The 27,307-nt window shown below is 38.2% G+C and overlaps 1 protein-coding gene across 1 annotated transcript; it reads left to right on the forward strand.

The window, feature by feature from the left end:
• TNFRSF11B (TNF receptor superfamily member 11b) lies at positions 1-27,307 on the forward strand. Its single transcript, XM_004431118.3, has 5 exons — positions 1-205; positions 18,217-18,586; positions 22,239-22,430; positions 24,106-24,330; positions 26,083-27,307. Exons 1-5 carry the CDS (start codon positions 176-178, stop codon positions 26,469-26,471), a joined length of 1,206 nt encoding a protein of 401 aa, XP_004431175.2. The 5' UTR covers positions 1-175; the 3' UTR covers positions 26,472-27,307.

The following is a 27,307-nucleotide window of genomic DNA, read 5'->3' on the forward strand; positions in this document are numbered from 1 at the left end:
GAAAGGTGCAAAGTTTGGTCCAGATAGGGAATGAATGATCAAAGCCAAGCCGATACTTCCTGTTGCCGGGACGCTATATATAACGTGATGAGTGCACGGGCTGCGGAGACGCACCGTAGCGCTCGCCCCGCCGCCGCCGCCGCCTCCGAGCGCCTGAGGTTTCCCGGGGACCACAATGAACAAGTTGCTGTGCTGTGCGCTCGTGGTAAGTCCCAGCCCGGGGACGCCGGCGCTGCTGCCCCGGGCGCCTGGGGAGGCTGCCCGCTTCCCGGTCTCCGGACCTCCCCGCAGGTCGATGGGGGCAAAGCTCAACTTGCTCCCTCTTCCAGGAAAGATTTGAGGTCACGTTGAAACAGGAGATCTCTTTCAAGCTAATCGTGCTTCTCCTAGGGTATCCCTTTACACTGGAAAGTTCCTGCTGGGTTTATGGAGAAGAGAGAGGAGCTCTAGGCCTTTTTTGTTTGAATGATTTTTATTCATTTCATTTACTGTCTTCATCTCAGATTATTAACACCCTCATGTAGTTCATACATCTTTGCTTAGTTAACTTGGATATTATTATTATTATTGTTAGCACTAAAGTGGTCCCTTAGAATCAGAGTAAGTTGGGAGGAGATGCCAGTCTTCTTAAAACTATTAAAATTAGGATAAAATTTGGATGTAATGAATATGATGTGATACATCATTAGGCTCATTCCCCACTTAAGCAAATATTATGGGAAATTTTGAATAATTGGCACGAGAGAAAAGATCATACACACACACACACACAGACTTCTTAACGGTGCAATTTAACATTTTGATAAAATTTTATTATTAAAATGGGTAATTCCAGTTCTTAACTTCAATATAAGGTGGAAAATATTGGTGGGTTAATGTTAATTATGTTCTAAAATATATTTAAATAATTGAAGTTCAGCACTAAATAGGCTAAAAGTTATTTTTAACGTATTTGGAAGAGAAAGGAGACTCTGTGACTTAGTTTAGCTTTTTTATTTTTGATCTAGGTTTTTGACTGAGTTAATAAGATTTGTATGTTATGTCACTAGAGTGTGGAATACGTTGAGGTATGAATCAGACATTCACAAAAAGATAGGAAAACCCATATTTAAACCACATATGTGTTTTGAACATGTTGGAGTAAATGCTTGAATTTCAATGCCCAGCCCACAAATAGTGAGTGGAAGGCTAGGAAGTGTTCCAATTAGTTCCCAGGATACACAAGCATAAATAAGTAAATAAATAGCAAAGTCACTAAAGAAAAGGTAGGTTGGGCAGGAGTCCACACATAAGTATGCTAATCTTATCTACCACTACATGCATAAAATATATAAAATAACTCCACCAATATGGATACTATGAAGAACTTTTTAAAAAGTAAACTTTTATTAAAACATAATACACATAGAGAATTGCACAAATCGTAAATGCCTAGTGAGGTTTCTCAAAGTGAACCCTTGTGAGCTAGCACGCAGATCAAGAAATACTACCTTACCAGTACCCTAGAATCTCCCTGGGCTCACTACCTGTCACTGCTATGTCCATAGCCAGAGTAATCAATATTCTGACTTCTAACCCCATAGATGAGTTTTGCTTGTATTTAGACTTTCTATGAATGGACTTTATGCACTTTTCTGTGTCTAGCTACTTTCACTTAAGGTTCTGTTGTGAGATCATCTTCACTGTTGGATGTACAATAGTTCATCCATTTTCATTGCTGTATGGTATTCCATTGTATGCATATACCACAATTGATTTAATCATTCTCGTGTTTGGCTAGTATAAATAATTTTACTATTAATACAAGAATACTTTATTCTTCCTTGTCCTTTGTATTCTGTCAAAGATTTAATTAATAATAACCATATTATCTGTGACTTTTAAATTTCAGGATTTCTACTAAATAATGTATGTACCTAATAATAAGTGTTCCTAAATAATAGATAGACAAATGTTTTGTTATGTGGTCTGCATAGAGAGATAGATATGTGGATAAATAACCAATTGTGGATGATACAGCATTATCAAAAGAGAAGACTTTATGTGTCTTGAACATAGTAAATACTTAAATAGGAAAGAGTTCTCTTTCCTTCTCTGTAATTTCTGAGATTGATTTTATTTTATAAATAATTGGAAGTAGACACTTTTTACTTAGACATAAAGAGTCCAAATGCCCTTTTGCTAATACTGAGTTGCAGTTCTAGAAACTGGAAACATTGCGGGTATTTAGTCCTTTGTACCAGGCATGCCACTAGGTACTAGGGACAGAGTGGAAAACAAGACGGACACCATTCCTGTCCCCATGGACCTCACAGCCTAATGGAGAAGGCAGATATTGGACAAGAAATTGTATGTATAATGAGAGTAACAAGGGGGAGTACTGGGTGACTGGGAATCTAAAAGATCCTGCTCTCCAGGACCTTGTAAGGGATGCTGCAGAGCAGTAGTTATCAGTTGGACCAAAATTCAGATTCCGGAACCACCACTTAAAGTACCACCACATTGAAAAATGACCATGGGCAAGTTACATCTCTTTGGAGTTTTAGTTTTTTCTTCTATGAAATAGAGATAATGATATGCACTCAGGCCAGATAACCACATAAAGATCCTGCTCTGTATGAACACTAGCTTCTAGCATTATGCTCACAGATAACTGTAGGACAATCTAGAACCAAGTGAATTATGTAAACGAAGTGCTGATGATGCTCAAAGGAAGGAGAGATGACCACTATTACCTTGAAGGAGGAGTAGAATGTTTCATCATTGGAGATAAAGTCAAGGTGTCCCGGACCTAAGAAGTGGGAGAAGGTAAAATTCCGTGGCAAAGTGGAATTCTACTCTTTTTGTGAGAGCAGAGGATTTGCTGGTAGGCAAGCAGTGAGGGGTGTAATCACTAATGCCATAGTCCTGGGCTTTCTGGAATGCTCAGTAATGTAGTTAAGCAGAGACCTGCTCTGCAAGGTGAGGAAGTCACATCGCCAAGTCATTTCGTTCGTGGTTTCCCCAGAGCCTCCTGATACACTGAGAACGTTCTGGCCTAGGCCTAGATTTTAACTGGTGGCTGAAACTTCCCATCATGGAGTGCCAGAATCATCCATTGGCCTTCTCAAAGCTAAGCTCTGAGTTAATGTTACAATACTAGAACCTGCTGTGGGGGGTGGGAGTGAAGGAGTGGGGGGCAGTAGATGTTTTTTCTTAGGACAACTGCCTGGTACGTCTGTCCTCCTTCAGGATGCTCTTTCTGATTTTTTGTTGTTTTGTCGTCGTTTATTTTGGTTTTCTTCCCCTCCCCTAGTGGTTGAGTGTGTGTATTTGTCTAGCCTTTTTGTTTGTTTGTTTATTTTAAAAGAATAATCATTCTGAAGTTTCTAGGAGAATCTGACCTATACTCAGTCCAAAACAGTCCTCATCCCTGTCCCTAGCAACCTTCATGGCCTCTGTCTCCTAATAACCTTCAGCACAACTCCGAATTTAAATCTGGTCTTTAATTTCACTTCTTAGGCTAACACCACAGTTGTCAAATTCCATTGGCTGGGGAAGAAAGCATTCTGTGCTAGATGTTTTATCCACTTAGTTCTGGAAGGAGAGCTATGGCATTGTCTATCAAAGGGGCACTATACACACACTCAAATGTTCCTGCTCTCCTATGCGCTAAATTGTCTGCTGGGTCTTGCTCTAAGCAACCCTCAGCCCCACTGCCTTCATGTTGCCATTTCATGAAAGCTTTCTGTGAAAAGCTTTATTTTCTTTACCATCTCATTAACCAATAGCATTTCCTTTAGCCTGAGTTTCTCCTTTGCAGCCCAACAAAAAAGAGGACTGGGAGATATATTGAAGAGAAAGAGTAATCTTATAAAAATTTATGTTTGCATTATTCAAGGCCTTGACTAATGATGCTTGGCTGCCACTTATGTTGCTGCTATGGAGCAGAGAAGCCCAAATTATCAATGTATTTGTTGGTTGCACCCTGTAGGGCAATAGTTCTCAATCATATCAGACTTCTTCCGTGCACTTTTAAAATAAATCCTTTGTTACAACCCTCTTGCTCTCCTGAAATATACGTTAGAGTACATGTATTTTACCTACACGCATAATTTTAAAAAATCAACATATTGGCATAACTATACTATAAAGGAGAAATAAAAGGAAATAATTTATAATCAAATAAGCTTCGCTAGAAGACATAATGAAGTAAGGGATGGCAGCATCTTTATGTAGAATTGCCATGAACAGACCATGAGGAACAGAGACTGGAGACCACATGTCACAGTGGGGCTCAAAACCATGATAGGTGTTGGCTTTGGTGTTATAATTTTCTGAAATGGTGAACAAATCTGGCTAAAGTTTTAACAAAACAACGTACAATATTCTATCAAATTTTATGTTCTTAAATTCCTCGAAATTCAGTACATATAAAAATCGTACAAAACCCACTTTGTGTAGATATAAAATGGAGTTAGGATCTAGTGGGTTTTTTTTACTTAGATCACTTATATCAGTTGTGACTAGGACATTTGAAAAGTGGGTGGGACATGAGCTTATTCTTGATCATTCAGGACATCTTGCAGCACACAGTTATTGTGACAACAGGAATCCCCCACACATTTCCAGAACTTCTAGAGGATGGCGTCACCCCTGTGGTAGACAAAATATGAGCCCTTTGCAAACATAGATTTTCATCTTATTGACATTTGTAGCCCCCAGGTGTCCACAGTGCCTGACATTAAATGTGTGTTTGCTGAGTCAAAGGAGCTATGGTGAGATTTGCTAGGGTGTGCCGTATAATCTACCAGCAGTTTCCACCCATGTTCCAATAGGTTTGGCTCACTGCCAGAGATTTAACATTCTAATGTTGGCTTTGATCTCTTTCAAAATATAATACCCTACCCACCTGATGAATATTTTAAATATTTTTTTGCACATTTATATTATGATGGTTCATATTAGTACCTTCATGAAGGCTCATTCTTAATCAAGCAACAAAAATGAACCAGATTCATATATTGACTGTTGGAGATGCTACCTAAGTTCAGCTGAACCCACTTTCCAACCTTCTCAACTGGTTGGTTCGGGCATCAAGTGTTCATTTATGGTTTGATAAATTTTATATGTTTGTAAAATATACCAATGGAGATGTCAAGTAGGCATTTGAGTTCAAAAAAGTTCGATGGGCAGAAGCCTGGGTTGGAGATTAAGAAAATCTGGGTCATGACATAGAGTGAGTTTTTAAAATCATAAGGAAGGATGATTTTACACGGCAAGATAGGAGAGAAGGAAGCACATTTCTGACACTGATAGTCTGGTAAACAAAATGCAAATATGAACCGTAATAGCAGCCATGTTTAGAAAAGAAAACAAAAATCAAAATAAAACTTAGCAACCCACAATAGCCGGAACTAGTGAATCGGAAATCCTAGCAACATCTGTAAACTATCTATGCAAGAAGAAAGAGTGAGGTATATAGCCAACTTGAAATAGATACAAGGACAGTATTTTTATGTGACATGTAATTAGTTTTTGGAACTCACTACCACAGAATATTTTGGGGTAACTAGCATAGAAAGTCTAAAAAAGGAATCCTTTTAGACAGTTGTAAGGGATAAAAATAGTGTTACAACCATTAGGTAAGAAGCTGTGTGGGACCTGCTCTCTCTGACATTTACCTGGCCTCTCTAAATGAATGTTCCAAAGGCCAGAACAGTCTGCAGACACACTAAAATGGTTTCGCCCAACTACAAGGTGACATAACTTCCCAGGTGGTTGGGTAGATTTTTTTTCACCCCAATTTCTCAGAAGCACCTGAATCAGCCAGACCATAAATGGATAGAGGATGCAGGAGGAAATGAAATGTTCTTCCTGAAGCCCTTCTAAAAAAGTAATGTGCTCCTAATAGCCTTGATTTATTACTTTCTTATTGCAATTAAAAAAAAAAAATTCGTCTCTAAAATTATAGTTTTAATACTGTGAAAACGGTGTTTAATTTCCTTGAAATATCTTCTATAAAAATAAAAAGAATAGCCTTAGGATTTTCACTTCAATTTAGTCTGTGCCTTGGAAGCATTTTCTAAAAGAGCCTCTTAAATAATCAACTATAAAATAGGTGTCAAGATGAATTTAGATTTAAAACAAGACAGTAATTCATCTAAGCTTTGTGACTGCCTTTGGTAAATTCAATTTTCTTCTCTGGTCTTTGATCCAAAACCTCAGTTCCTTTGCCATGTAATGTTACTTTCTTGTTCGAAAAAACCATTTCTTTTATTCTTAGAAAATATGGATATCAGGATCCTAGTCTTTAGAAAGTGTCCCCCCCCATCAATTGGCACCAACACCACCAATAAATTAAATATAATTTAGGAATTCAACTGTGGGATTTGGTGACAGTAAGACTTCTGCAGAAGCAGACAAGAAGCAAGGGATCTAATTTCTCAGATTTGCCTTAGACTCTAAGGTCTAATCAGTGATTCCACTTCTCTGAGTCTTACTTTACTTATCTCTAAAATAGGGGTTTTGGGCCGGGTGATATGTGAAAGGTCTGCTTTAGTTTTAAGCTTTTGTCATTAAAAAGTGAATTAAAAAAAATTGATTATACCATTTAATATTCCAAACATGCAAAAATTAAATGAACTTATTTACCTATGAAAAAAATTATCCTAAAGGAACGTTTTTAAAAAATCTGTTTTGCAGTTGTCGAAGTTTCTTCTTTTCACCTGGTTTCATATGTAAGAAATTCTGTTTAAGTCAATGGGATCCCAAGAGGAAGCAGTTTTTGAAATGTTACCTACTTTGAAGTAGTAAGACTTACTTGTTTTAGGATCACACGTTATTGTTTTAAATCCAAAACTCTTTTCTCATTCTGAAACAGGGCCTTCTTCTTTTTAACTAGTATGCATAGAAGTCATTAATGTGCGTATTTTTCATATTCTGTTTAGTTAAGAAGCCAGGTTTGAGACATTCCCTCAGGACTTACTAAAGAGGTATAATTATGGTCACTAGCAATCTCCTTAGACTCATCGAGCAGAATTTTCTTTGAATTTATATTCACAAGGAAGTTGTGAATTGACAACTGCACATGGTTCTTTGGAATAAATGTCAAACCTTCAGGCAGATAAGCATGATAATGGCTAGGGTGGCAGGACCATTGAAAACTATACTTGAATACTACACTGTACTACACCGGCCTGATAGACAGAAACCTCTGCTCCCACACTCTCTGTTCCCTGTCTCTTCTTTTTTTTGGTTGGGAAGATTATCCCTGAGCTAACATCTTCCGCTTTTTGCTCGAGGAAGATTGTCCCTGAGCCAACATCTGTGCCAATCTTCCTCTATTTTGTATGTGTGATCCTGCCAGAGCATGGCTTAAGCGGTGTGTAGGTCCGAGCCTGGGATCTGAACCCAAGAACCCTGGGCTGCTGAAGCGAAGCACACGAACTTAACCACTACACCACTAGGCCACCACCCCCGCCCACCATCTCTTCTTTTAACATTCAGTAAAAAGAAAAAAAATCAACTAGATTGTGCTAAAATAAAGGTCAACCAGAAAATGTGAGTGATGTTTATTGAGTGATGATGTAGTTCTTAATGCTGTTTGTAAATTGTTCTCAGTTCTCCTCCCTTCCGGAAACATGGTAAGATTATACTTCTCCGCCTCCTTCTGGTGAGGATGCGGGGCAGGGAAGGTGAATAGTTGTGGCCAATGACTTGTGAGTTAAATGATATGTTACTTCCAAATTAGAGCACTTAATTGTCAATATATGATCCCCCAAATTTTTTTTCTCTTTCCCTCCTCCACAGCAAACCAGCCATGTTCCAGATATTAGTTGCTGTATCATCCTAGGTCCTGGACAGAGGACAGTGCTAACAGCCTTCAGTGGACGCACTAGGGACTATAGCATGAATGAGAAGTAAACCTTTGTTATTTTTAAGCTACTGAGATTTTGAAGTTGGTTATTAGCACAGCATAAAACCCAGCAGTCCTGACTGATACAGTAGGCAAACCCAGGTTATATCTCTGATCATCGAGGGGCAGTAACTGCAAAGAGCATTTAAAAATCAGAAATGACTAAAATCTATGATTGGTTTAAACTCCTTCTTCATCAAAGGTATTGTTGAAGGATTCATCAGGAAGACCACTTCTTTCTTCTGCTGAAAATTCAAAATTTAAGGAACTGAGATTACATAAAAACTTAGCTGGGCTGCAAAGTGGGAAGGTCAACAGATGCTTAACAGTAGACTCTAAATCAAACACCCTATTCTGTGAGAGTAAGGGATCAGGGATCATGTTTTTCTCTTCATCACTTCCAGGGGACCCTTCCTTTATAGAGGTTCACTCATCTTCGTCTTTCATCAGAACAACTTCTGCCTATTTAAGCTAAGCTAAAAGAAAGAAACCATAAAACAGAAAGACACTAAGCAGTCTTAGAATCTGTATCATATATGAAAACCACACATAATATTTCACAAAAATCCTATGATGCAGAGATTAGTGTCTATTTTACAGATGAGGAAACTAAGGTTAAGAGAAGTTAAGTAATTTTCCCTAAGATTACCTAGCTGAGAAGTTTTTCTGCCCTATAGGAGCTTATTTCTAGTAGCTGAGTCCAGTGAAAAATATCCATAAATCAGAGCCTCTGTGGATGCCTTCAACCCAGAGTTCTCTTCTCTGCTGGGGTTAAGAATGTCCCAGGATGGGGCTCAGGAGGGTGGAACTGTTGGCAAAGTGTTGCCAATGTATTTTCATCCTTTTCTCAGCTCTCCCTGCAGCTCCAGGGGGTCACCACATTTTTATCTTTTGAAATTAAATGCCGTGGCCTCCTTACTGGACATGAGTTCTAAGCCCAGATTCCTTAGGAAACAGCATGAGGCAAACGCTAGTGTTTTAGTACCTTATTAGAAAGTGCACATGTAATCCTAGGGAGGCAGGAGTGAGCAAAGGAAGAGTAAGGCAGAAAGGAAAGGAGAGCACATTCAAGGGGGGCATTGCTATGAAGCTATTGCTTAGTATAAAGTGCAACTGATTGCTCAATCGTACAGGACCGTCTTCCAGAAAGACTGTGTGAACTATTGCATTTCAGGACAAGAGAGGGAGAAGAATTTATTTAGCATGATGGATGGATGGATGGATGGATGGATGGGATGATAGATAGATAGGAAGGCAGATAGATAGGGAGATGGATAGATAGATGGATTAGATAGATAATTAAAAGATCTTATTGAATTTTACATTGTATTGTAGTCGATCATTTATACACCTATCTCCTTCATAAGACTGCAAGTCCCCAGAGGGAAGAGTCAGTTGTTAAAGGCTTAGGTTCAGACAGGATTGGATTTGAATCCTAGCTCGAATGTGTACTAGCTCTGTGATCTTTGACAAGTCACTCGACTTCTCTGAGACTCAATTTCTTCATCTATAAAGTGGGGATAATCCTATCTCCTCAAAGGTGGTTGAAGGGGATGGATGATAATAGCATGTGAAGAAAAGGCTTAGTATAGAGTATACTATAATAGTATTATAATATATTAAGCTATTATTATTCACTATATCACCCAGGGCTTCTAGTATGATGTTTCCCACATTGTAGGCACACAGTAAATGTCTGCATGTTTAACTCAGGTGCTGTTTTATTCTATTTCTAGTTCTAGTTCCTATTCCATTTCATAACCACCATGGCTTTTCTTTTCTTTTCTTTTTGTGAGGAAGATCAGCCCTGAGCTAACATCCATGCTAATCCTCCTCTTTTTGCTGAGGAAGACCAGCTCTGAGCTAACAACTATTGCCAATCCTCCTCCTTTTTTTTTTTCCCCAAAGCCCCAGTAGACAGTTATGTGTCACAGTTGCACATCCTTCTAGTTGCTGTTTGTGGGACACGGCCTCAGCGTGGCCGGAGAAGCGGTGTGTCGGTGCGCGCCCAGGATCCGAACCCGGGACGCCAGTAGCGGAGCGCACGCACTTAACCACTAAGCCACGGGGCCGGCCCCTGGCTTTTCTTTTCTAACTTTCTCTCATCAGCTGCCCTTAACCATATATTGATTGGGCTTCAATCCAGGTCATTAGCAACCAAAAGAGATTCATAAGATGATGTGAGCAATGTATTATCTTCAAAATTGATGTTCAAAAATATCAACGTACAAAAATGTATTGCCAGTTCTGAGCTCAGAATGCTAGGAATTGTAGCTGGATAACTTGGAAGTAGTGGTGCCGCCCTTTTGCTTGTCAAGTGGGCCCAAATAGACATAATTCTAAGGAAAATTGCAACCAGCCCTGCTATTGACTTGAGGTTTTCAGAATTGATGTTATATCTCAAATCTGGTGATTAACAGAAATGTAAGAGAAGAAATATTAAAATCTGGGAGCCAAAATATGGGCGATTTCTACATATCTTCCTTGGAAAGTATGAAGTGTTTACCTGTATTACAAGTTCTCTTTTCTCAGAAACTTTTTCTCATTCATTTGTTAATCTATCAAATGTTAATTTTCTGTAAAACTCCTCTGAGGCAGCGAAAGCATCATAAGCAAATCTATCCTGACAATTCTGGTTGATTCCAAACATCAACAAGGTACCGCTAATTAATTTAAAAGCCTTCAAACAACTAAAGGAAACTTCTGAAGGGAACAAAAAAAAATGACATTTAAAGTTAAATTTTACCCAGAGATAGTTCTTCAGCCCCAAGGGAAGCAAAATAGTGTAGAATTGGGCACAGTGATTCATCTAATAAATCATAATTGCTTGTATTTCCTTTTCCCTCTTTGCCTAGCCAAAGCTGTTGGCAGCAAATCAGTTCTGTAGAGATGAACAGATTTAATTCATTTGCTCTTACTTCCTTACCTAGAGACATGATCCTCAGCCAAACAACTGGCTATTGTGAAATTATTAAGGGTGGTAGACCCTCAGGTGGGGAACTGGCAGCAGCAGATAAACCTCTCAAACGAACTACTTGCTTTTTTCATACATTTGCCTCTAAAATGCAAACTAAATACCAATGGAACAGTATGCAAAAATGCTATGCAAGATGAAAGATGCTTTAAAAAAATCTTCCTTTAGGCAAATTCTGTCATCACTATCATTTTACAGATGAGAAAAATTGCAGATTTTTGTGCTTGTCCTTGCAAATTTATCCTTTACATGGTGGGTATTTATGTGTCTATATAATCACCAGTAATCCTAATTAAACATAGTAGGTATTCAATATATCTATTGAATTGAATAAAATTAAATTAGATATATTGAATACTTGCTATGTATAAGACATCATCCTGAGCATTTAAAGAGTATGGAGACAAGTACTTTTCCATCTGGGCCCTCTAGGCAAACCCATGGAACTGTTTTGAAACATCTGACCTAGACCAAGAAAATGATACCAGTTGGGAAGATACTGAAACTGATTTTAAAAACAAGTCAGAGATGCTTTTTCTGGAGACAATTAAAAACAGGATAGATAATCAACTTATGGCTCATTTTAGGTGTAGTACTTTGTACTGAACAAGAAACCTCAGAATGTCTCCAAAAATGAGTCTGATTCAAAATGTCCCCCATTTCCCACCTCCTGTATAATTAGCATATGTACTAATGACTCATACTTGTCTGGAACCTTATTCTTTACTAAGTTTGTTTGTGTCCCTTTACTCATGTGAAATATAACAATTGTACAGGGATAGGTAAAATAAGGATTATTCTCATTTTAGAGGTAAGATGGTGGCCAAGCGTTACTAAGCTGGTGGTCGAACTGACTAGAATCCTAGTATGCAGGTTCCCAGCTGAAAGTGCTCTTGTTAATTCCCATCGATCTAATTGCCAAGCTGTACACTTTTTAGAACTTATTATTCATTATCCATTTAGTGTTCTTCTTGAAACTCTCTGTGATATTCCTACTTTTTTTACCTTTTCTTTTTCATCCCATCTTCAAATGTTTATAAGTCTCAAAGGTTAACATTTTAGTCTCTTTTTAGTTGTATGCAATATCCTTGGATAATGCTATCTGACCTCTCTGCTTCTAGAGTCATTTATATGCTCATAACCCTGATAACTGTATCTTTGGCTGCATTTCTGTCCTGAATTCCCAATACGTATATCCAGTTGTCTACTAGACATCATCACCTGAGTCTCATAATTGGAAGATGTTCCAAACTAAATTCACTGTCTTTCTCCACAACTGTCTCCTCCTCCTGCTGTCAGTAATTAATGGCAACACAATGTACCTGATAGTTGGAATTCATGGGCATGTTCTTCAATTGCTCTTCCTAGTACCCCCTCCCCATGCAATCAGCCAACATATCATATCTATCCCTTCCTTTCCTCCATTACCAGTGTCTAACTTCAGCCCCCCATCTTTTCTGACCTATTTTTCTTGATCCTGTTTCTCGTCTCTTGTACCTCCAATTGTTTTGCAGTGATTTATGAGTATTTTACATCAGGCTGGGCTTTTAGATGAATGTTCCTATGAAATAAGAACATTAACTTATTCAACTCCATCATTTAGCAGTATTTCCAGAGAGTAGTAATTGTTTCAATAAGTGTTTGCTGAATGAATGAGTGAATAAATGAATTATTTAAGGAATGGAGGGGAAAAGGAAGGAGCTACTACACAAAATCAAATAAATTAACCTTCACGGGAAAATAATTTTGTTTTTTTTTACAAGATTTATAGTTTATACTACGAGAGATCTTTAGGAAATTTACCATGTATATATCCTGAATGTTTTATTTCTTGGCTAAGATGAACTGTAAAATGGCATGGTTTCCAAACTGACCAGAAGTTTAGCTAACTCTGGATAGTCCTCAAATAGTTCTCTGCGGCAAAGATCATGACGAGGGATCACAAAAGGAACTCCCAAACCAAGTAGTTATTTCAAGCTTTGCGTGGGCTCCTTTTAATGAATTTTCCATAAACGGAAACCCACTGGGTCACTCATGGTTCTGCATACCAGAGAGCAAGCCCATTAGTATGGGATTGGCTGCATTGCATAATGCAAAAATAAACTTGCCAGAGGAAGTGTATTCTTCCTTTGCCCTTTAGGAAGAAGCATACACCAGTAGAATGCTGTAGTCAAATCATTTATCATCTGAGAAATTGCCATCACAGTAGCTTTGGACAAGAGCTAGTCTTAGCACAAAGAAGGAAAAGTCAGTGTCAGTTAATCTGGGCTTTGGGAAGGCTTTGGTTGCTCTTCTAACTTTTGTGATCTCCTAACTCTATCTCTTGAGTCTAAATGAAAAGTTAGCACTCTAGGGCTTATTTTTGGACCATGCATAAAGGCTTTAGCATAAGTGAGAGCATTTGGTAAATGTTAAAGGATTTGGCCAAAAAATAGTATTCTATGGCACATGCTCTGGGTTTGAATTCTGCCTCCACTAATTACTGTGACCTGTTAATTACTTGTTCCAAGACTCATTTTTGTAGCTGGTGGAAACTTAATGATGATAATGATAAAACATCCTAAAGTATGTACAAACCAAAATATTATAAAGATTATTTTTTAGTCCACTGCCTGGCACAGAGTAGGAATTAATTTGTGTATGTTAGAATGGAATACACAAAACAGAATTCCATCTTCATATTTCCCATTTTTGCTGCCTGCACATGACATTACCGTATCACTCTACTTCCTAAATATGGAGAATTTTTGCTAGAAATTTTATATGTTTGGGACTATGAGGTGATTAATTAATTGAAAAATCAGTTAAAGCATTTAATAATAAGAATTATAAACATATACCTTAAATATTTTATTTTGACCTAAAACATTTAAATAAACATTCATTCACCTGTATTTTGAGATCTGGTCAAAGCCTTTCTTGGAATCTGTGTTTGCTAACTGGAGTCCCATGCTGTCTTTCTTACAAAGCCCTTATCTATAACGTATTCCCCAGGCATTTCAGTTTTGGAACTTAAAGACATTTATGAAACAAATTGATTATATAATCTTCCTAGATGTTTTACCCATTTTGTTTTTATAATTGTCTCAGCTACCCCAAATTCTATGGTAGGGTTTTTGGTTTTTTGGTTTTTTTTTGTGGCTCGTCTTTGTCAAATCATTCCCAAAGCATTCAATTTACTTTTCACAGAAAATACAATTCTTTTTTCACACCCATGTTTATTGGCATACATAATATTTATTGAATTACCTAACTATAGTTACAACTACAGCATATGCGATACATAAATACGACAAGCATAAAGAGATTCAGCAGCAAACATACAACTGACTTTTGTTAAGCGTGCAAGTCCACTGGTAAGAGCAGACGGGAGATGCCATGCCAGAGGGGAAGGCGTAGCTGAGAATTCAGGATGCTGGGGCATGGGCTGGTTTTACAGAGGGAATGGAAGGCATGCTTGAATCGCAAAATGGAGATTGGTAAAGAGAATTCTGCATTAAAAAGGGGTTTCACAAGTAAAATAGTGGACCAAGGAAGTAGAGGGGAGGTAAGAGCAAGACATTTGTTTCCAAGTTCATTGTCTAATTAAACTCTGTCAAACCACAGAATATTACAATGGTAGAGCTAGAAAAGGCTTTAGAGAACAACTAATTCAACCCACCCACCACCATTATCTGCTAACATTTGATAGATAAGGAAAGATGGTTGGGTTTGAAATAGAAAATTCTTTACCACTGTCTAACATTAAAAATAGAAGGCAAGCAGAAGAACAAAGCTATTAGAGATGGAGCCTTAACTGTCCTTTCAAGAAAAGAGGCGTGGGGGCTTCAGGAAGAATTCCTGGACTGATGGGAAGCACTAGATTGGAGGGCTTTTGGATTCCCTTCAAGCACAAGTGGTCTACACCAAAGGATGAACGGATAGGGAATGGGAAGAGGAAGAAAGAAAAAATGGAGAGAAAATTCCATTTAATTTTTCTTTAAAAGTCAAGCTTAAAACACCAAAAACAGAATACCTTCTTCTGTAGAAAGCACTTTATGCTTCTGCAGACACACCTATGCGTATGTCTTAGCTTTTGCAAATGTTCATCAGTGGGTATGCATTTTACACAGAAATTTATTTTTGAACTCTTATAGATTTTAAATATTATCAGCTGGCAAAGGAGATAGAACCAATGTTAAGATGATCCATCCTCCTATGGCATCTTTTTCATTGCTTTTCCAGGAAAAGCAGAATAAAGTAAAAGAGAAGACTGAGATGAAGAGCTCTGTTAATCTTGCCCATCATCTGTCAAGTAACTGGTTCCAGAAATTCTGCACAGGAATTGGGGCTAACCAAAAATTGAGACCTAAACATCAAATTTTGGCCACACAGAGTTCTGTCTTTTTACCAAAGTGGAAAATTTTCAAATAAAACACTGAGGCCCTGTGGAACTGGCTGAAAACAAGTCTGCAGTTTCCCAAGGCTTTCCGCTTTTTAAAAATATATATGATAATTCCATGCAGTGGCCTTGGCGAAATGACCTTCACTAATATGCTTGCTCTCTAATCCTTAAGTCAACCTTATTGATTTTTTTTATCTGTGGGTTCCTTTCACCTCAACTTCCCTGTATTTTGAAGAAATGGCAACTCATTTCCAAAACATGGTTTCAGCAAACCAACAGTGTCATGTCCAACTGCCTAGAGAAATACAAATTCCATCAGCATCCTTGGTCAGATCTTGTATTTGTGTGGCTTCTTCTTGTGAGGAACACAAGCACCATCTGTGGGGTTTTCCCATCCTATTCTCATCACTTCTTAGGGAGAAAAAGAGTCAGCTGATAAACAAGTGGGCACAACTGAACCACATTGAAATAGGATGGGGGAAAGATGGGAAGTTGGGCTGTGGGGGGAGTCTCAGGTCTGCTAGCTCTACCAGGATGGGGCCCACTCAGCAGGAACATGCAAGACAAAGGTGTCCCTCTGGACCCCTGAGGTAGGCCTCTGGAAAGCAACAGAACCCTCAAAAGTGATTTTTCGGGTATTGAAAGGGAACAACAAGAGAAAAAACCATTTCTTGTTGCTATCGTGTGTCCTTTCAAGTTGCCTCAGAAAAACTTCATTCCTTAGCATGGAAGATTTTAGAAATACTTGAGCCAAACAAGGGTCCTTGAAAGATGTAGCATAATATATTCAAATGCCCAAGTAGCAACAAAGTCATTTCATTTTACTTTGTTTCCTTTAAAACATTGATCGTTATTTGTAATTATTTATTTCTTCACTTCTCTGCTGTCTGCCTCCTCACTAGACTGTGAACAACTTGAAGGCAAGGACCATCTTTGTTTTGTGCACCACCGTAAGCTAAGTTCCTTCTGCAGTGCCTGGTGCCCATTGGGTGCTCAATACATGTGTGTTGAATGAATAAATAGATTCTATTTGTGAAAGAGCCAGACCAAACCTGTGGGCCTTAATGTCGACCCACTCCAACTGAAGCAATAAAAAGCCCCAGGGAAATTCACGAACATACTTTCCCCAGAAACCCTCAGGTCATGAGGGTATCTTGAAAAGACCACGGAAGCAGCTCCAATTTTGCACTGTATTCTACTTTTTGTTGGTTAGGAGTCCTTTACATCCCAGCACGCTGAAAATTGCTTTCAGTTAAAAAGTCTTTGGCCCTAAGTGAGACATTTTGTTCTTCTCTTCTGGTTTATGAGCTCATATTAAGTCCAGTCAGCCTTGACGCTTGTCCTGTTCCAATAAGAAGTGAATCAAGTTAGTTAGCTTAAAATGCCCAAATGCTTATGAAAAAGGCCATTCTTTACCTTTGTCACTCCTAATTCAAAAGAGAGTGCTGTTTCCCTAGTGTGGCATGTTTTTCCCAGGTCAAGGGGTTTCTGTGAGATTTCCTGAGTTCTGCAAAGAAGAGAGTTTGGAAAAAATTATTGTGTTTGGCCTGCCACCTCCCCAAACCCTGAAAATAGTCAATGTTGATCCCTGTACCAAAAACAAACAATAAAACCCAAACAAACCACCCCCTACACACAAACAACACTGTTTCTTCCAAGCGTGTGTTTCTTGTAAGTAGTACGAAGAACTTCAACGTTCCCTTGAAACCTTTTGAGATCTAGAATACAAGATCGAGGACCCCGTTGGAGTCGCCTCCCAAGCAGCACCCTTGCCCTCCAAATCTTCTTTCTCCTGCTGCGGACTTCTTTCTGCCATTATGTATGGAAACTTCTGAAACCCTGCCTGCTCCCTGAAGTTTTTCCCAATTAACCTGAAAAGAAGTGGTCAATTTTGCACCATATGATGTTCTGGAGGAAATATCTGTCTTAACATTCTAGGAATTTTCCAGTGGATTGCAAGCGCCATGGGGACAGGGATCCTGTTTTACTCACCAGCATATTCCTGGTATCTTCAATGCATATCTGTTGCATGAATAAATGAATGTTCAGAACGACTGTTGATGTAATTGCCAACTCTTCACTATATGTTTGGAATCATTACATCTTAGAACAGGAAAACTAAAAGAGAAATTTCATGTAGTCCTAAATATGGCTACTTGACCACCCCATTTAAAGATTATAATCGCCCCACCTTCCCCTCCATGTTTCCAGTCTCTTTTACTTGCTCATTTTTTGCAACACTTACATTTTAACATACAATTTATCTATAATTTGTTATTTATTTTCTTACTCCCCCAACTGGATTGTAAACTCTACAAGAGCAGGGTTTCTTGACTGTTTTATTCGCAACTGTATCCCAGTTGCCCAGAACAGAGCCTGGCACATATTAAGTGCTCAATAACTATTGTCAAGTGAATAAATGAAAGAATAATTATTGAGTATGGACTCCACACATTGGAATCCCTGCAGGAGATTTTTAAACCCCCAGCTCCAACTCTACACCTGTGGTATCAGAATGGTTAGGGAATCCCAGGAATCTACGTTTTTATCAAGGAATCTAGGTGATTCTGGTATAGCTGTCTTGAGAACCACTCATTCCTCCAACTCACTAATCTAGAGATAATCTGAAGCCCAATGAGATAAAGCGTCAGTCCAGCCACATGGGTTATTTAGTGGTGCATCTAAGTATAATAATATCTATTCTAATGAGCTTTCCACTCCAGTCATCTATGAGCCAGATTTACTTAACATGTTTGCTGCCATTGCCATCTTAGTCTTGGAGATTAAGCAACTAAAGGCAAGAATTATGGCTTCTAAACTTACTTTATGGTGCAGTTCAATAGGTAGGAAGGGCATGAGGCTTCAGATAGTAAAGGACTTTTAGAGTCTAATGATGTGTTTGCACAGAAGAACCACCCTATTTCCATGCTAACATGCCACTATTTCCCTTTCTCTTCCTAGTTCCTGGACCTCTCCATTAAGTGGACCACCCAGGAAAACTTTCCTCCAAAGTACCTTCATTATGACCCAGAAACCTCTCGTCAGCTGATGTGTGACAAATGTCCTCCTGGCACCTCCCTAAAACAGCACTGTACAGCGAGGCGGAAGACTGTGTGTGCCCCTTGTCCTGACCACTACTACACAGACAGCTGGCACACCAGTGACGAGTGTCTGTACTGTACCCCCGTGTGCAAAGAGCTGCAGTATGTCAAGCAGGAGTGCAGTCGCACCCACAACCGCGTGTGTGAATGCGAGGAAGGGCGCTACCTTGAGCTCGAGTTCTGCTTGAAGCACAGGACCTGTCCCCCTGGATTTGGAGTGCTACACGTTGGTACGTATCAACACTCAACGTGTGGCAAAATTAATTAGGATCGTACAAAGTCAGGCAGTCCTGAAAGTTTGAGAGAACGCTTTTGTCCTGATGACATTACAGGATAGCAAACTGCAAAGGTAATGAAACCTGCTGGGTATGTACTATGTGTCTGGATTGCTGCCAAAGGACCATTTCTCAGAGGAATACTTTGCCACTACGGGGCAATTTAGTGACAAAACCCAAAACAGCAAATTGCTCTCTAATGACACGTGTGATGGATTGCTCTGTTTTAAAGGGACACACTTGGAGTTGCACTGTTTATAGTTGATATATCCCTCTACGTGTCACGACGGCATAGACAGCCTCAAACTCCAGTCCTTTTTGACAAACATCAGAAATGTTAATTGATACCAAGAGAGTAATTATGCTGATATTAATGAGGCTCTGGAGTGCTCCCAATGAGCAGTTATAATTAATTATGTAAAAAATGAGAATGGTTAGGGGAAATGCATTTCATTGTTAAAAATAAAGCTAGTTCTTTCTTTGGCATGGGAGTTGAGTATCTGGGAGCATCAAGACTGTAGCGGCATCTCTTCATTGAGCTTATTCTTTATCTTAGACAAAACAGATTGTCAAGACAAGAGTAAGTACCTGTCTATAAACAAAGTACTTTCTCTCTTTGGCATTTTGACTAGCATAGGTTAAGGCCAATGTGCATTGAATCTTTTAAAGCTGCAACCCACATTTTTTTCTACCACATTTGTGAAGCTTCAATGTAGTCTGTATTCTCTCGTGGCTTGGGAAAATTAAGAGTCTTCGCTTACTTTTCTGGAGGAAGTAGTAATCAGTATGGATTCTGATTACTCTGAAGCAGTGTTTCTCAGCCTCAGTGCTATGGACATTTTGGCTGGATAATTCTTTGTGTGGGCAGCTGTCCTGTGCATTGCAGAGTGTTTAGCAGCATCCCTGCTCTCTAGCCACTACATTCCCATAGCACTCCTCCTCCAATTGAGACAACCAAAAATGTCTCCAGACATTTCCAAATGTCCCCTGGATGGCAAAATCGCCCCTGGTTGAGAACCACTGGTTTTAGAGGTTGCTAATTATTGGTAACTATTTTAACTTTTCAGAAGTTGTGGTATACAGAGTCTAAATTATTAGAATGACAAATACTTTCAGTTTAAAGGCATACAAAGGAAACATATTCAAAAATTGAAATCTATTAAGTTTCCTAAGTTGTGAATCTTATAAAATTAATCACAGAAAGTGAAAATTGCATGAGTGCCCCTTAAAATGTCTCTAGTATGGGTATTTGAGGGAGAAGTTGGTGGCAATTCCTAGCTTTCATTGAATGATACTTTGGGACTCAAAAGCTAAGCCAAGTTGTAGGAGGGGAAGCCCATCCAACAAAAACAAATCCATTTAATTCAATTCAGTATGTTGTGTATGTAGAAAAATTTGTTAAGCAGGAACTATACAGCTTGGAAACTAAAGTTTTGAAAAACAGTGGAGATAGCAAGGATTTTTCTCACATAAACATGAAAATCTGTTGGTAGAATGAAGTAAGCAGGCCGCCAGAAGACTTAGGACAAAGGTACACATTTTATTTTGTGCCACTACAGTGAGGCTTATTTACCTCTCCCTCCCTAAAACCCCACAGAGTAGTTTCTCATGGAAAATAAGAGGTTTCCAGCCCAAAGGAAAGGAAGGACTATGTGGTGTTATTCTAAAAAGTATTTAATAACCATTCCTTTCGTTGTTGAAGTCAGATTGTCTCCTCTCGATATTTTATTTACTTCATTCTATTTGTCAGTTCTATAATTCCTCTGTCATTACTTATGGCTAGCATGGTGACATTCTCAACTGTAAGGCAGAACTCCTCTCATCATTATGATATTCCACATTTTGCCTGCCAGATGGTACTTTTTATATGTTCCCACTGATACTGATAAGGCAATATCGTTTACTTAGGTGGAGAAATCTTTTTTTATAAGAATTTCTATCAATTATAAAAGAGGGAAGTCCTGTTCAGAAAGGTCATTAGGTAAAGCCTCCAAATATATTAAGAAACTTTACTTCTGTCTTTCTTGGGTTCCTTTTGTTAAAGAACCATAAAGGCTAAATTACCTGAAAGAATGTCTTGTGCCTATGATTTTCTCATTGGAATGTGTGAGAAGACCCAACCCGCCAATATGTGTCTGAAGAATGACAAGATTCCTCTTTGTGAAGTTGGCTTTCCAGAACATGTGGCAGTTGGTAAAGGGAGACTAGGATCCAGATGTCCAAGTCCAGTTACTCTCAGAATATTAGCAATGAACGAACACCATGGAATCCCCTCCCAAATACCTCTGCTTATATTGTAGAATTTGGTGTGGAGTTGGATCCCATTTAAGGAGAGGGCTGTAGTAAGAAAGTACTTAAAAAAATAGACTTCTTTATAAGGTGGTTCCTAAGATGTTGTCACTGCAATGCTAGAAATGGCATTTAATATGTGAAAGTGTCAGGCCTGTTGCTTTCACCCCACTTCTTTTGTCCCGCCAGCGCTTTGTCATTTTACTGGTCAATGCACCATCAGTCCCTTTAGAAGACTCGGGAGATGAAATTAGAACCAAACCATTTTGCTCTTTTTTTTTCCTCTGGTTTTGATACAATAAGGTGGGAGATTCGAATTTTTAGTAAATGAAGTTTATTAACTTTCTGTAGCTTTCCTTTGTCCCTTTTGTATTTATTCTCTTGCATAAACCAGAATTGGCCTGTGAAAGCTACATTTGAATATTGAAGTCTAAATCTGTTCAACTAGCTTACACTAGATGGAGGCATTTTCGTATGCAAATACACTGTAATGTATGATCTATCCATGCATAATAGAGTCAAAAGTTTTAAGGTATTTATTTTTAATAGCATCTTTAGTTGTTGACTCGTTCAAGTTTTCCTACCAATGTTTTCTCCACATTTATCAAGTATCTTTCCACCATGAAATAAAATGCCTTGCAGTCACCCTTCCCTGAAATTTTCACGACTGTGCTCTTTTAAAACTCAACAGTTTAAGCAAACGGTTTATCATCTTCCATTTACTGTGGAACTTAACTGCAGCTTACACTTTTGAGTTAGTAGCTAACTTTATTGCCACCTTCAAAAGTTTATTATAATGTTGTAAATTTTTACTTCTCAAGGTTAGCATACTTATGAGTTGCTTCACAATTAGGATTCAGGAAAGAGAGAACTTCAGTAGGAACCGATTGGAATTTAACGATGCAGCATTCAGTGGTTACTGATTTCGAGAATGATATGACAGCGGTTACACAGCAGTTATCTTCATGATTTTCTAGGAATAATTTTGTGAAGAATATGGTTGACAACAACACTTTGCTGACACTTCGGCCTAGACAGGACTAATGAACACCCTACCCTTCTTTCCTTTCCTCTCACATTTCGTGAGTGTTTTGTAGGTAACTGCAGAACAGATTTGTGTTTGTATTACAAGGAGAGGAGCCTGCCTAAGGGGCTAACTGTAGAAGTTTTGTTCTGTCTGTCTAATGAAGTGAAAAATGAAAATGTCTGAAGTTTTTTGTGCAACCCAAGAGAAAAGTCTTTTCAAAACTGTGTTAAGAGGCATTTGCTGTGAAAGTCTTTGAGAAGAAGTTGCTAAATTGCTTGGTATTTTCTGTAGGAACCCCAGAGCGAAATACAGTTTGCAGAAGATGTCCAGATGGATTCTTCTCAAATGAGACGTCATCTAAAGCACCCTGTAGAAAACACACAAATTGCAGTGCTTTTGGTCTTCTTCTAACTCAGAAAGGAAATTCAACGCATGACAATATATGTTCTGGAAGAAGTGAATCAACTGAAAAATGTGGAATAGGTAATTATATTTCAAGCTATCAGCCTCTGTACCACCTCTGAGTTGAATACAAGACCCTCTGGCCACCTTCTTAGTCAAAACCATATTTTCTCTGTCTTGAATTTTAACCAGCTAAGACTATTCTCTGTGCATCTTTGCTAAAGCCACAACTCAAAATCCTTCAAAAAGTCCTCATCCTCTCACAGATCACACTCCAAACCCTGACTTTCTCTCTTTCACACTTGAATCCAATCTTTCTCATGGGGAAAGGGGTGTTGTAAGGATTATATCTAAGGCCAAATTATCAGAGTCCAATGCTCCTAGTTATGCATTTTTATCACTTTTAAGAATATTTATAGTATTAGCCAAAGTATAAATTGGCAACTAAGAAGCATAGTGACATAAACTGGTGACACATTAGAAATGCAAAACTGACTTTGTTACCTATGGTATTACTGCATCTATTGCACAGAAGTTCCAACTTCCTCTGGTTGTCTTAAACTCTTTATTCAAGAAGGGTCACTAGCTCCAAGCTCAACTTATCTGAATGCATCCATGTTGGTGATGACACTAATCAGGTTGGTGTCCTCAGCCTGTCACTCTTCCCACTAGACTAATCACAGACTTTCTACCAAGGGCTCATCACACCAAGGATGATCTGTCTTTTAGCATTTAACAAAGCAAAGTCATGAACTAACTTGACTCTCCCCAAACATCTTTTTGTACGACAAGGAAGTATATGAAACATAGGAATATGAGTTGGGAGATTTAAGATTCTAACCCAGTTCCACCATTCTTTCACTGTGTAATAGAAATCTTAGACAAGTCATTTAGCCTTTCTGCTTTCTTATCCAAAAAAATGGAATGAGGGAAGAAGTTGTAAAAGGAGTGACTTCTAACTTTAACATTCTCTTTACTTAATTCACTTTTTAATTTTATTTTTATCATTCATTGAGCACTTACCATGTGCCAAGTACTTTGCTATAAAGACTTGAATATTTACAAAAACATTGTGAAGGTTGCTCATGTTCAATATAGGTGGTGAATGGCAGAGCCAGGATTCAAACCCGGGCCTGATGAATCCAAAGACAAACTGTTAATATCTGGGATACGCTGACCCTATGTAGACACCCAGGCCATTGTACCTCATTTCCAAATGACATGTTTGTTGTGTGTGATTATTTTCCCACTTAATTTATGCTTATATGTCTATATCCATCCTTGTTCCCAAAGGTAAACTATGTGTTTGTATATGTGCAGAAAATAATATACCATTCCAGATTACCTTTTAAGCTCCTTTAAAGGCAATGATTTATGTTTATTTTGACACTGATCTTGAAGTATCCTGTCAGCACTAGGTAAACCCTTAACAGAATATTAATACTTATATTAAATCATAGAATTTTTGCTACAATTTATAGCAATATTACATTCTCATTGGACATGTATTAACCTTTCCTCAAAAAAATGCCCTAAAAGAACGTTAGAAAGAACATAAGCCCAGTTGGGTTGGCAATCTACCACTAAGACCAGCCAACAGAATAAATCAGCCAAAGTTCGTTCAATCTTTACATCTTAGCATATTATGTCTTGGAAAACTCAATTGTGTTGGTTTTTTAATTTTGGTTTTTGTCCAATAGACTTCCAAGAATCCAATTGTTGAGTAAATCTTCTTGGTTTTCCCACCTTCCTTTAGATGTCACCCTGTGTGAGGAGGCATTCTTCAGGTTTGCTGTTCCTACCAAATTTACCCCTAACTGGCTAAGTGTCCTGGTAGACAGCTTGCCTGGCACCAAAGTAAACGCAGAGAGTGTAGAGAGGATAAAACGGCGACACAGCTCGCAAGAGCAAACTTTCCAGCTGCTGAAGTTATGGAAACATCAAAACAAAGACCAAGATATGGTCAAGAAGATCATCCAAGGTATGGCAACCAGAAATAAACAAGTGATCAGGAATCAAAGACACCCATTTATCATAGAACAGGAACAAGACTATGTACTTGTTTAGTTGTGTGAATGGTTTCCCTTTTGGAATTATTTTTGGACTGAAAAATCTTTCACCAAGTGATAGTGTAGATACTATTCCTAGAGCAGTCATGCAAAGTTTTATTCTCACCTCCTCCACCCCTCCCCACCGATTTCTTTTTAAAGTGTGTTGAACACTCTAAAAGAGGAGCCAGTACATTTCAAATGCAGGACTAGACCTCAGGAAATCTGCCATTAGCTCACTTAGCAGTGTTATGACCATCTCCTCTGGCCTACCTAGAAGTTCTTTAACCACTTTGAATCTTAACCTTGCATTTCCACCAAGAAGCTAAGTTGTATTTATTTGGTAATTCTCTCCTGAGAGCCTCTAAGTGTCTTACAGATACCCTTTCATTAATCCTCACAATATAGCCTACTTTCAAATTACCATTTTAATAGCATATGTTGTGGGGATTAATGAGATAAAGTCTGTAAAGTGTTTGAGCTTCTTGGAGAAAAGGGCTAGTTAAAACCAAGGACTCTCATATTTCAAAGGTCTATAAAGAATCTCCTTTAGAAACTGTGAATGAGCTCGCGCGGGGGTGTGTATGTGTGTGTGTGTTATGATGGGAGAGAATCCAAAAGGGAAAAGTACATTTCATCCAGTGTGGACTGTAAGCTTTAGGATATACAGTGGAAAGAGTTCTGACTTAATGGGAAGACATGTCAGAAAAAATGAGGGAGAGTTTTTATAATGCAGACAATGTCAATGAGAAACCCATTCTGCTCTTCACTTGTCGTTCAATGACTGAGGAGTTCTACACTACCCTCAAGGCCTCAAACATCTGAAACCAAGGCAACAGATTTTAGGAGACTAACATCTTTGACAGCTGAATGCTTTCACTTATGCAAAGAGTAAACTTTTCTTCTGCTTGTGGCAAACAAAACGTATTCTTTGAAAGTATAATTAGCCCTGAAGCAAAAAGAAAGGAAAGTAGAGAATCAGCGACTGTTAGAATCAGAAGGGACCAAATCTCTATTTTATAAATGAAGACATTTCAGCCCAGAAAGATGGACTGACTTGCCTTAGGGCTCACAGATACTAAATGACTCATGTCATTACAGAAATCTTAGTTACTCCCTCTTATGTTTATGTCCTAGCTCATTACTGAAATATTCTCTGGGGCATGTGTATCCCTGCATTCCTTGGCCTCCTATTATTGGGTTTTCAGATCTCTTTCTCAGTGGTGGTAATCCTCTGGTGCTATTTATTAAAGACTAGTTGCTAACTCTTTTCAAATAGTACATGTGTCAGTTATCAACTAATGAAATTTACAAAATAACTAACTTGAATACTTCATTTTTCTGAAATGTTATAGGTTTAATTTCTCAGACTTGTCTTAGAAAACTGAGAGTGGTGTGTCTATAATTTTCTACTATTACTTTTCAAAATTAGGGCTTTTCACACAGCTTTATTGGATATCTAGAATATATAAAGCATATTATCCCATTAGAACACAAAATAATATTTATGTCAGTTCTCAGAAATAGCTAGCATCACTTAAGCCCTCCAAAGAAAGAAAGGAAAAGGTTATCCTTAAAATAAAGTTATGAAACTCTGGGGGAACCATTTGCCTCAGGGTAGTTTTGTGGTGGCACTAGAAGAATGTCCATGATGTGAACTTTCTTTGGGCTTTTGCTTTATGCAGATATCGATCTCTGTGAAAGCAGTGTTCAGCGGCACATTGGGCACGCAAATCTCACCTTCGAGCAGCTTCGTAGCTTGATGGAAAGCTTGCCGGGGAAGAAAGTCACAACAGAAGACATTGAGAAAACAATGAAGGCATGCAAATCAAGTGAGCAGATCTTGAAGCTGCTCAGCCTGTGGAGAATAAAAAATGGCGACCAAGACACCCTGAAGGGCCTAATGCATGCACTAAAGCACTTGAAAACATACCACTTTCCCAAAACTGTCACTCAGAGTCTGAAGAAGATCGTCAAATTCCTTCACAGCTTCACGATGTACAAATTGTATCAGAAGCTCTTCTTAGAAATGATAGGGAACCAGGTCCAATCAGTCAAAATAAGCTGCTTATAACCGGAAATGGTCATTGGGCTGTTTCCTCACAATGGACCAGATCCGATGGATGAATAAACTGTTTCTCAGGCACTTGACAAGGGGTACAACGATTTCTTTCTCATCACCAAGGACTGGATTTGGCCACAGGGCACAAAAAGAAACTATGTTTTGGAGAAAGAACTTAACATCTCCCTCCAAAGTTCAATAAACCCCAAATAGTTTATCCAACTGACAGATCTGGTCCAATATCTACTGACTATGTTTTCCCTTATTACTGCTTGCAGTAATTCAACTGGAAATAAGAAACTAGACTCCATTGTGCCTTACTAAATATGGGAATGTCCAATTTAAATAGCTTTGAGATTTTAGCTGTGCTGGAGGCTTTTATTAGAAAGCCATATATTTTTCTCTGTAAAAGTTACTAATATATCTGTAACACTATTATAGTATTTGCTATTTATATTCATTCAGATAGAAGGTTTGTACATATTATCATCCTAAAGGGAAATTGTGTAAGACTTAATATTAGAAAGAAAAAAATATATGTTCTGTTTATTATTATGACAAATGAAAGAGATAAAATATATTTTTTAATGGAAAGTTTGTAGCATTTCCTAATAGCTACTGCCGTTCTTCCTGTGTGGAGTGTTTTTGTAATATAATTTTATCTGTATAAGCTGTAATATCATTTTATAGACAATGCATTATGTAGTCCATTGTTTAATGTTGGAAAGTGTATGAAATATAAATTATCTGAATATTAGATGCTCTGAGAAATTGAATGTACCTTATTTAAAAGATTTTATGTTTTTACTATATAAACAACATCATTAAAGTTTTCAAATTATTTTTCA

This window comes from Ceratotherium simum, chromosome 23, assembly GCF_057802395.1.
Source record: "Ceratotherium simum simum isolate JZ-2026a chromosome 23, ASM5780239v1, whole genome shotgun sequence".
NCBI classification, from domain to species: Eukaryota; Metazoa; Chordata; class Mammalia; order Perissodactyla; family Rhinocerotidae; genus Ceratotherium; species Ceratotherium simum.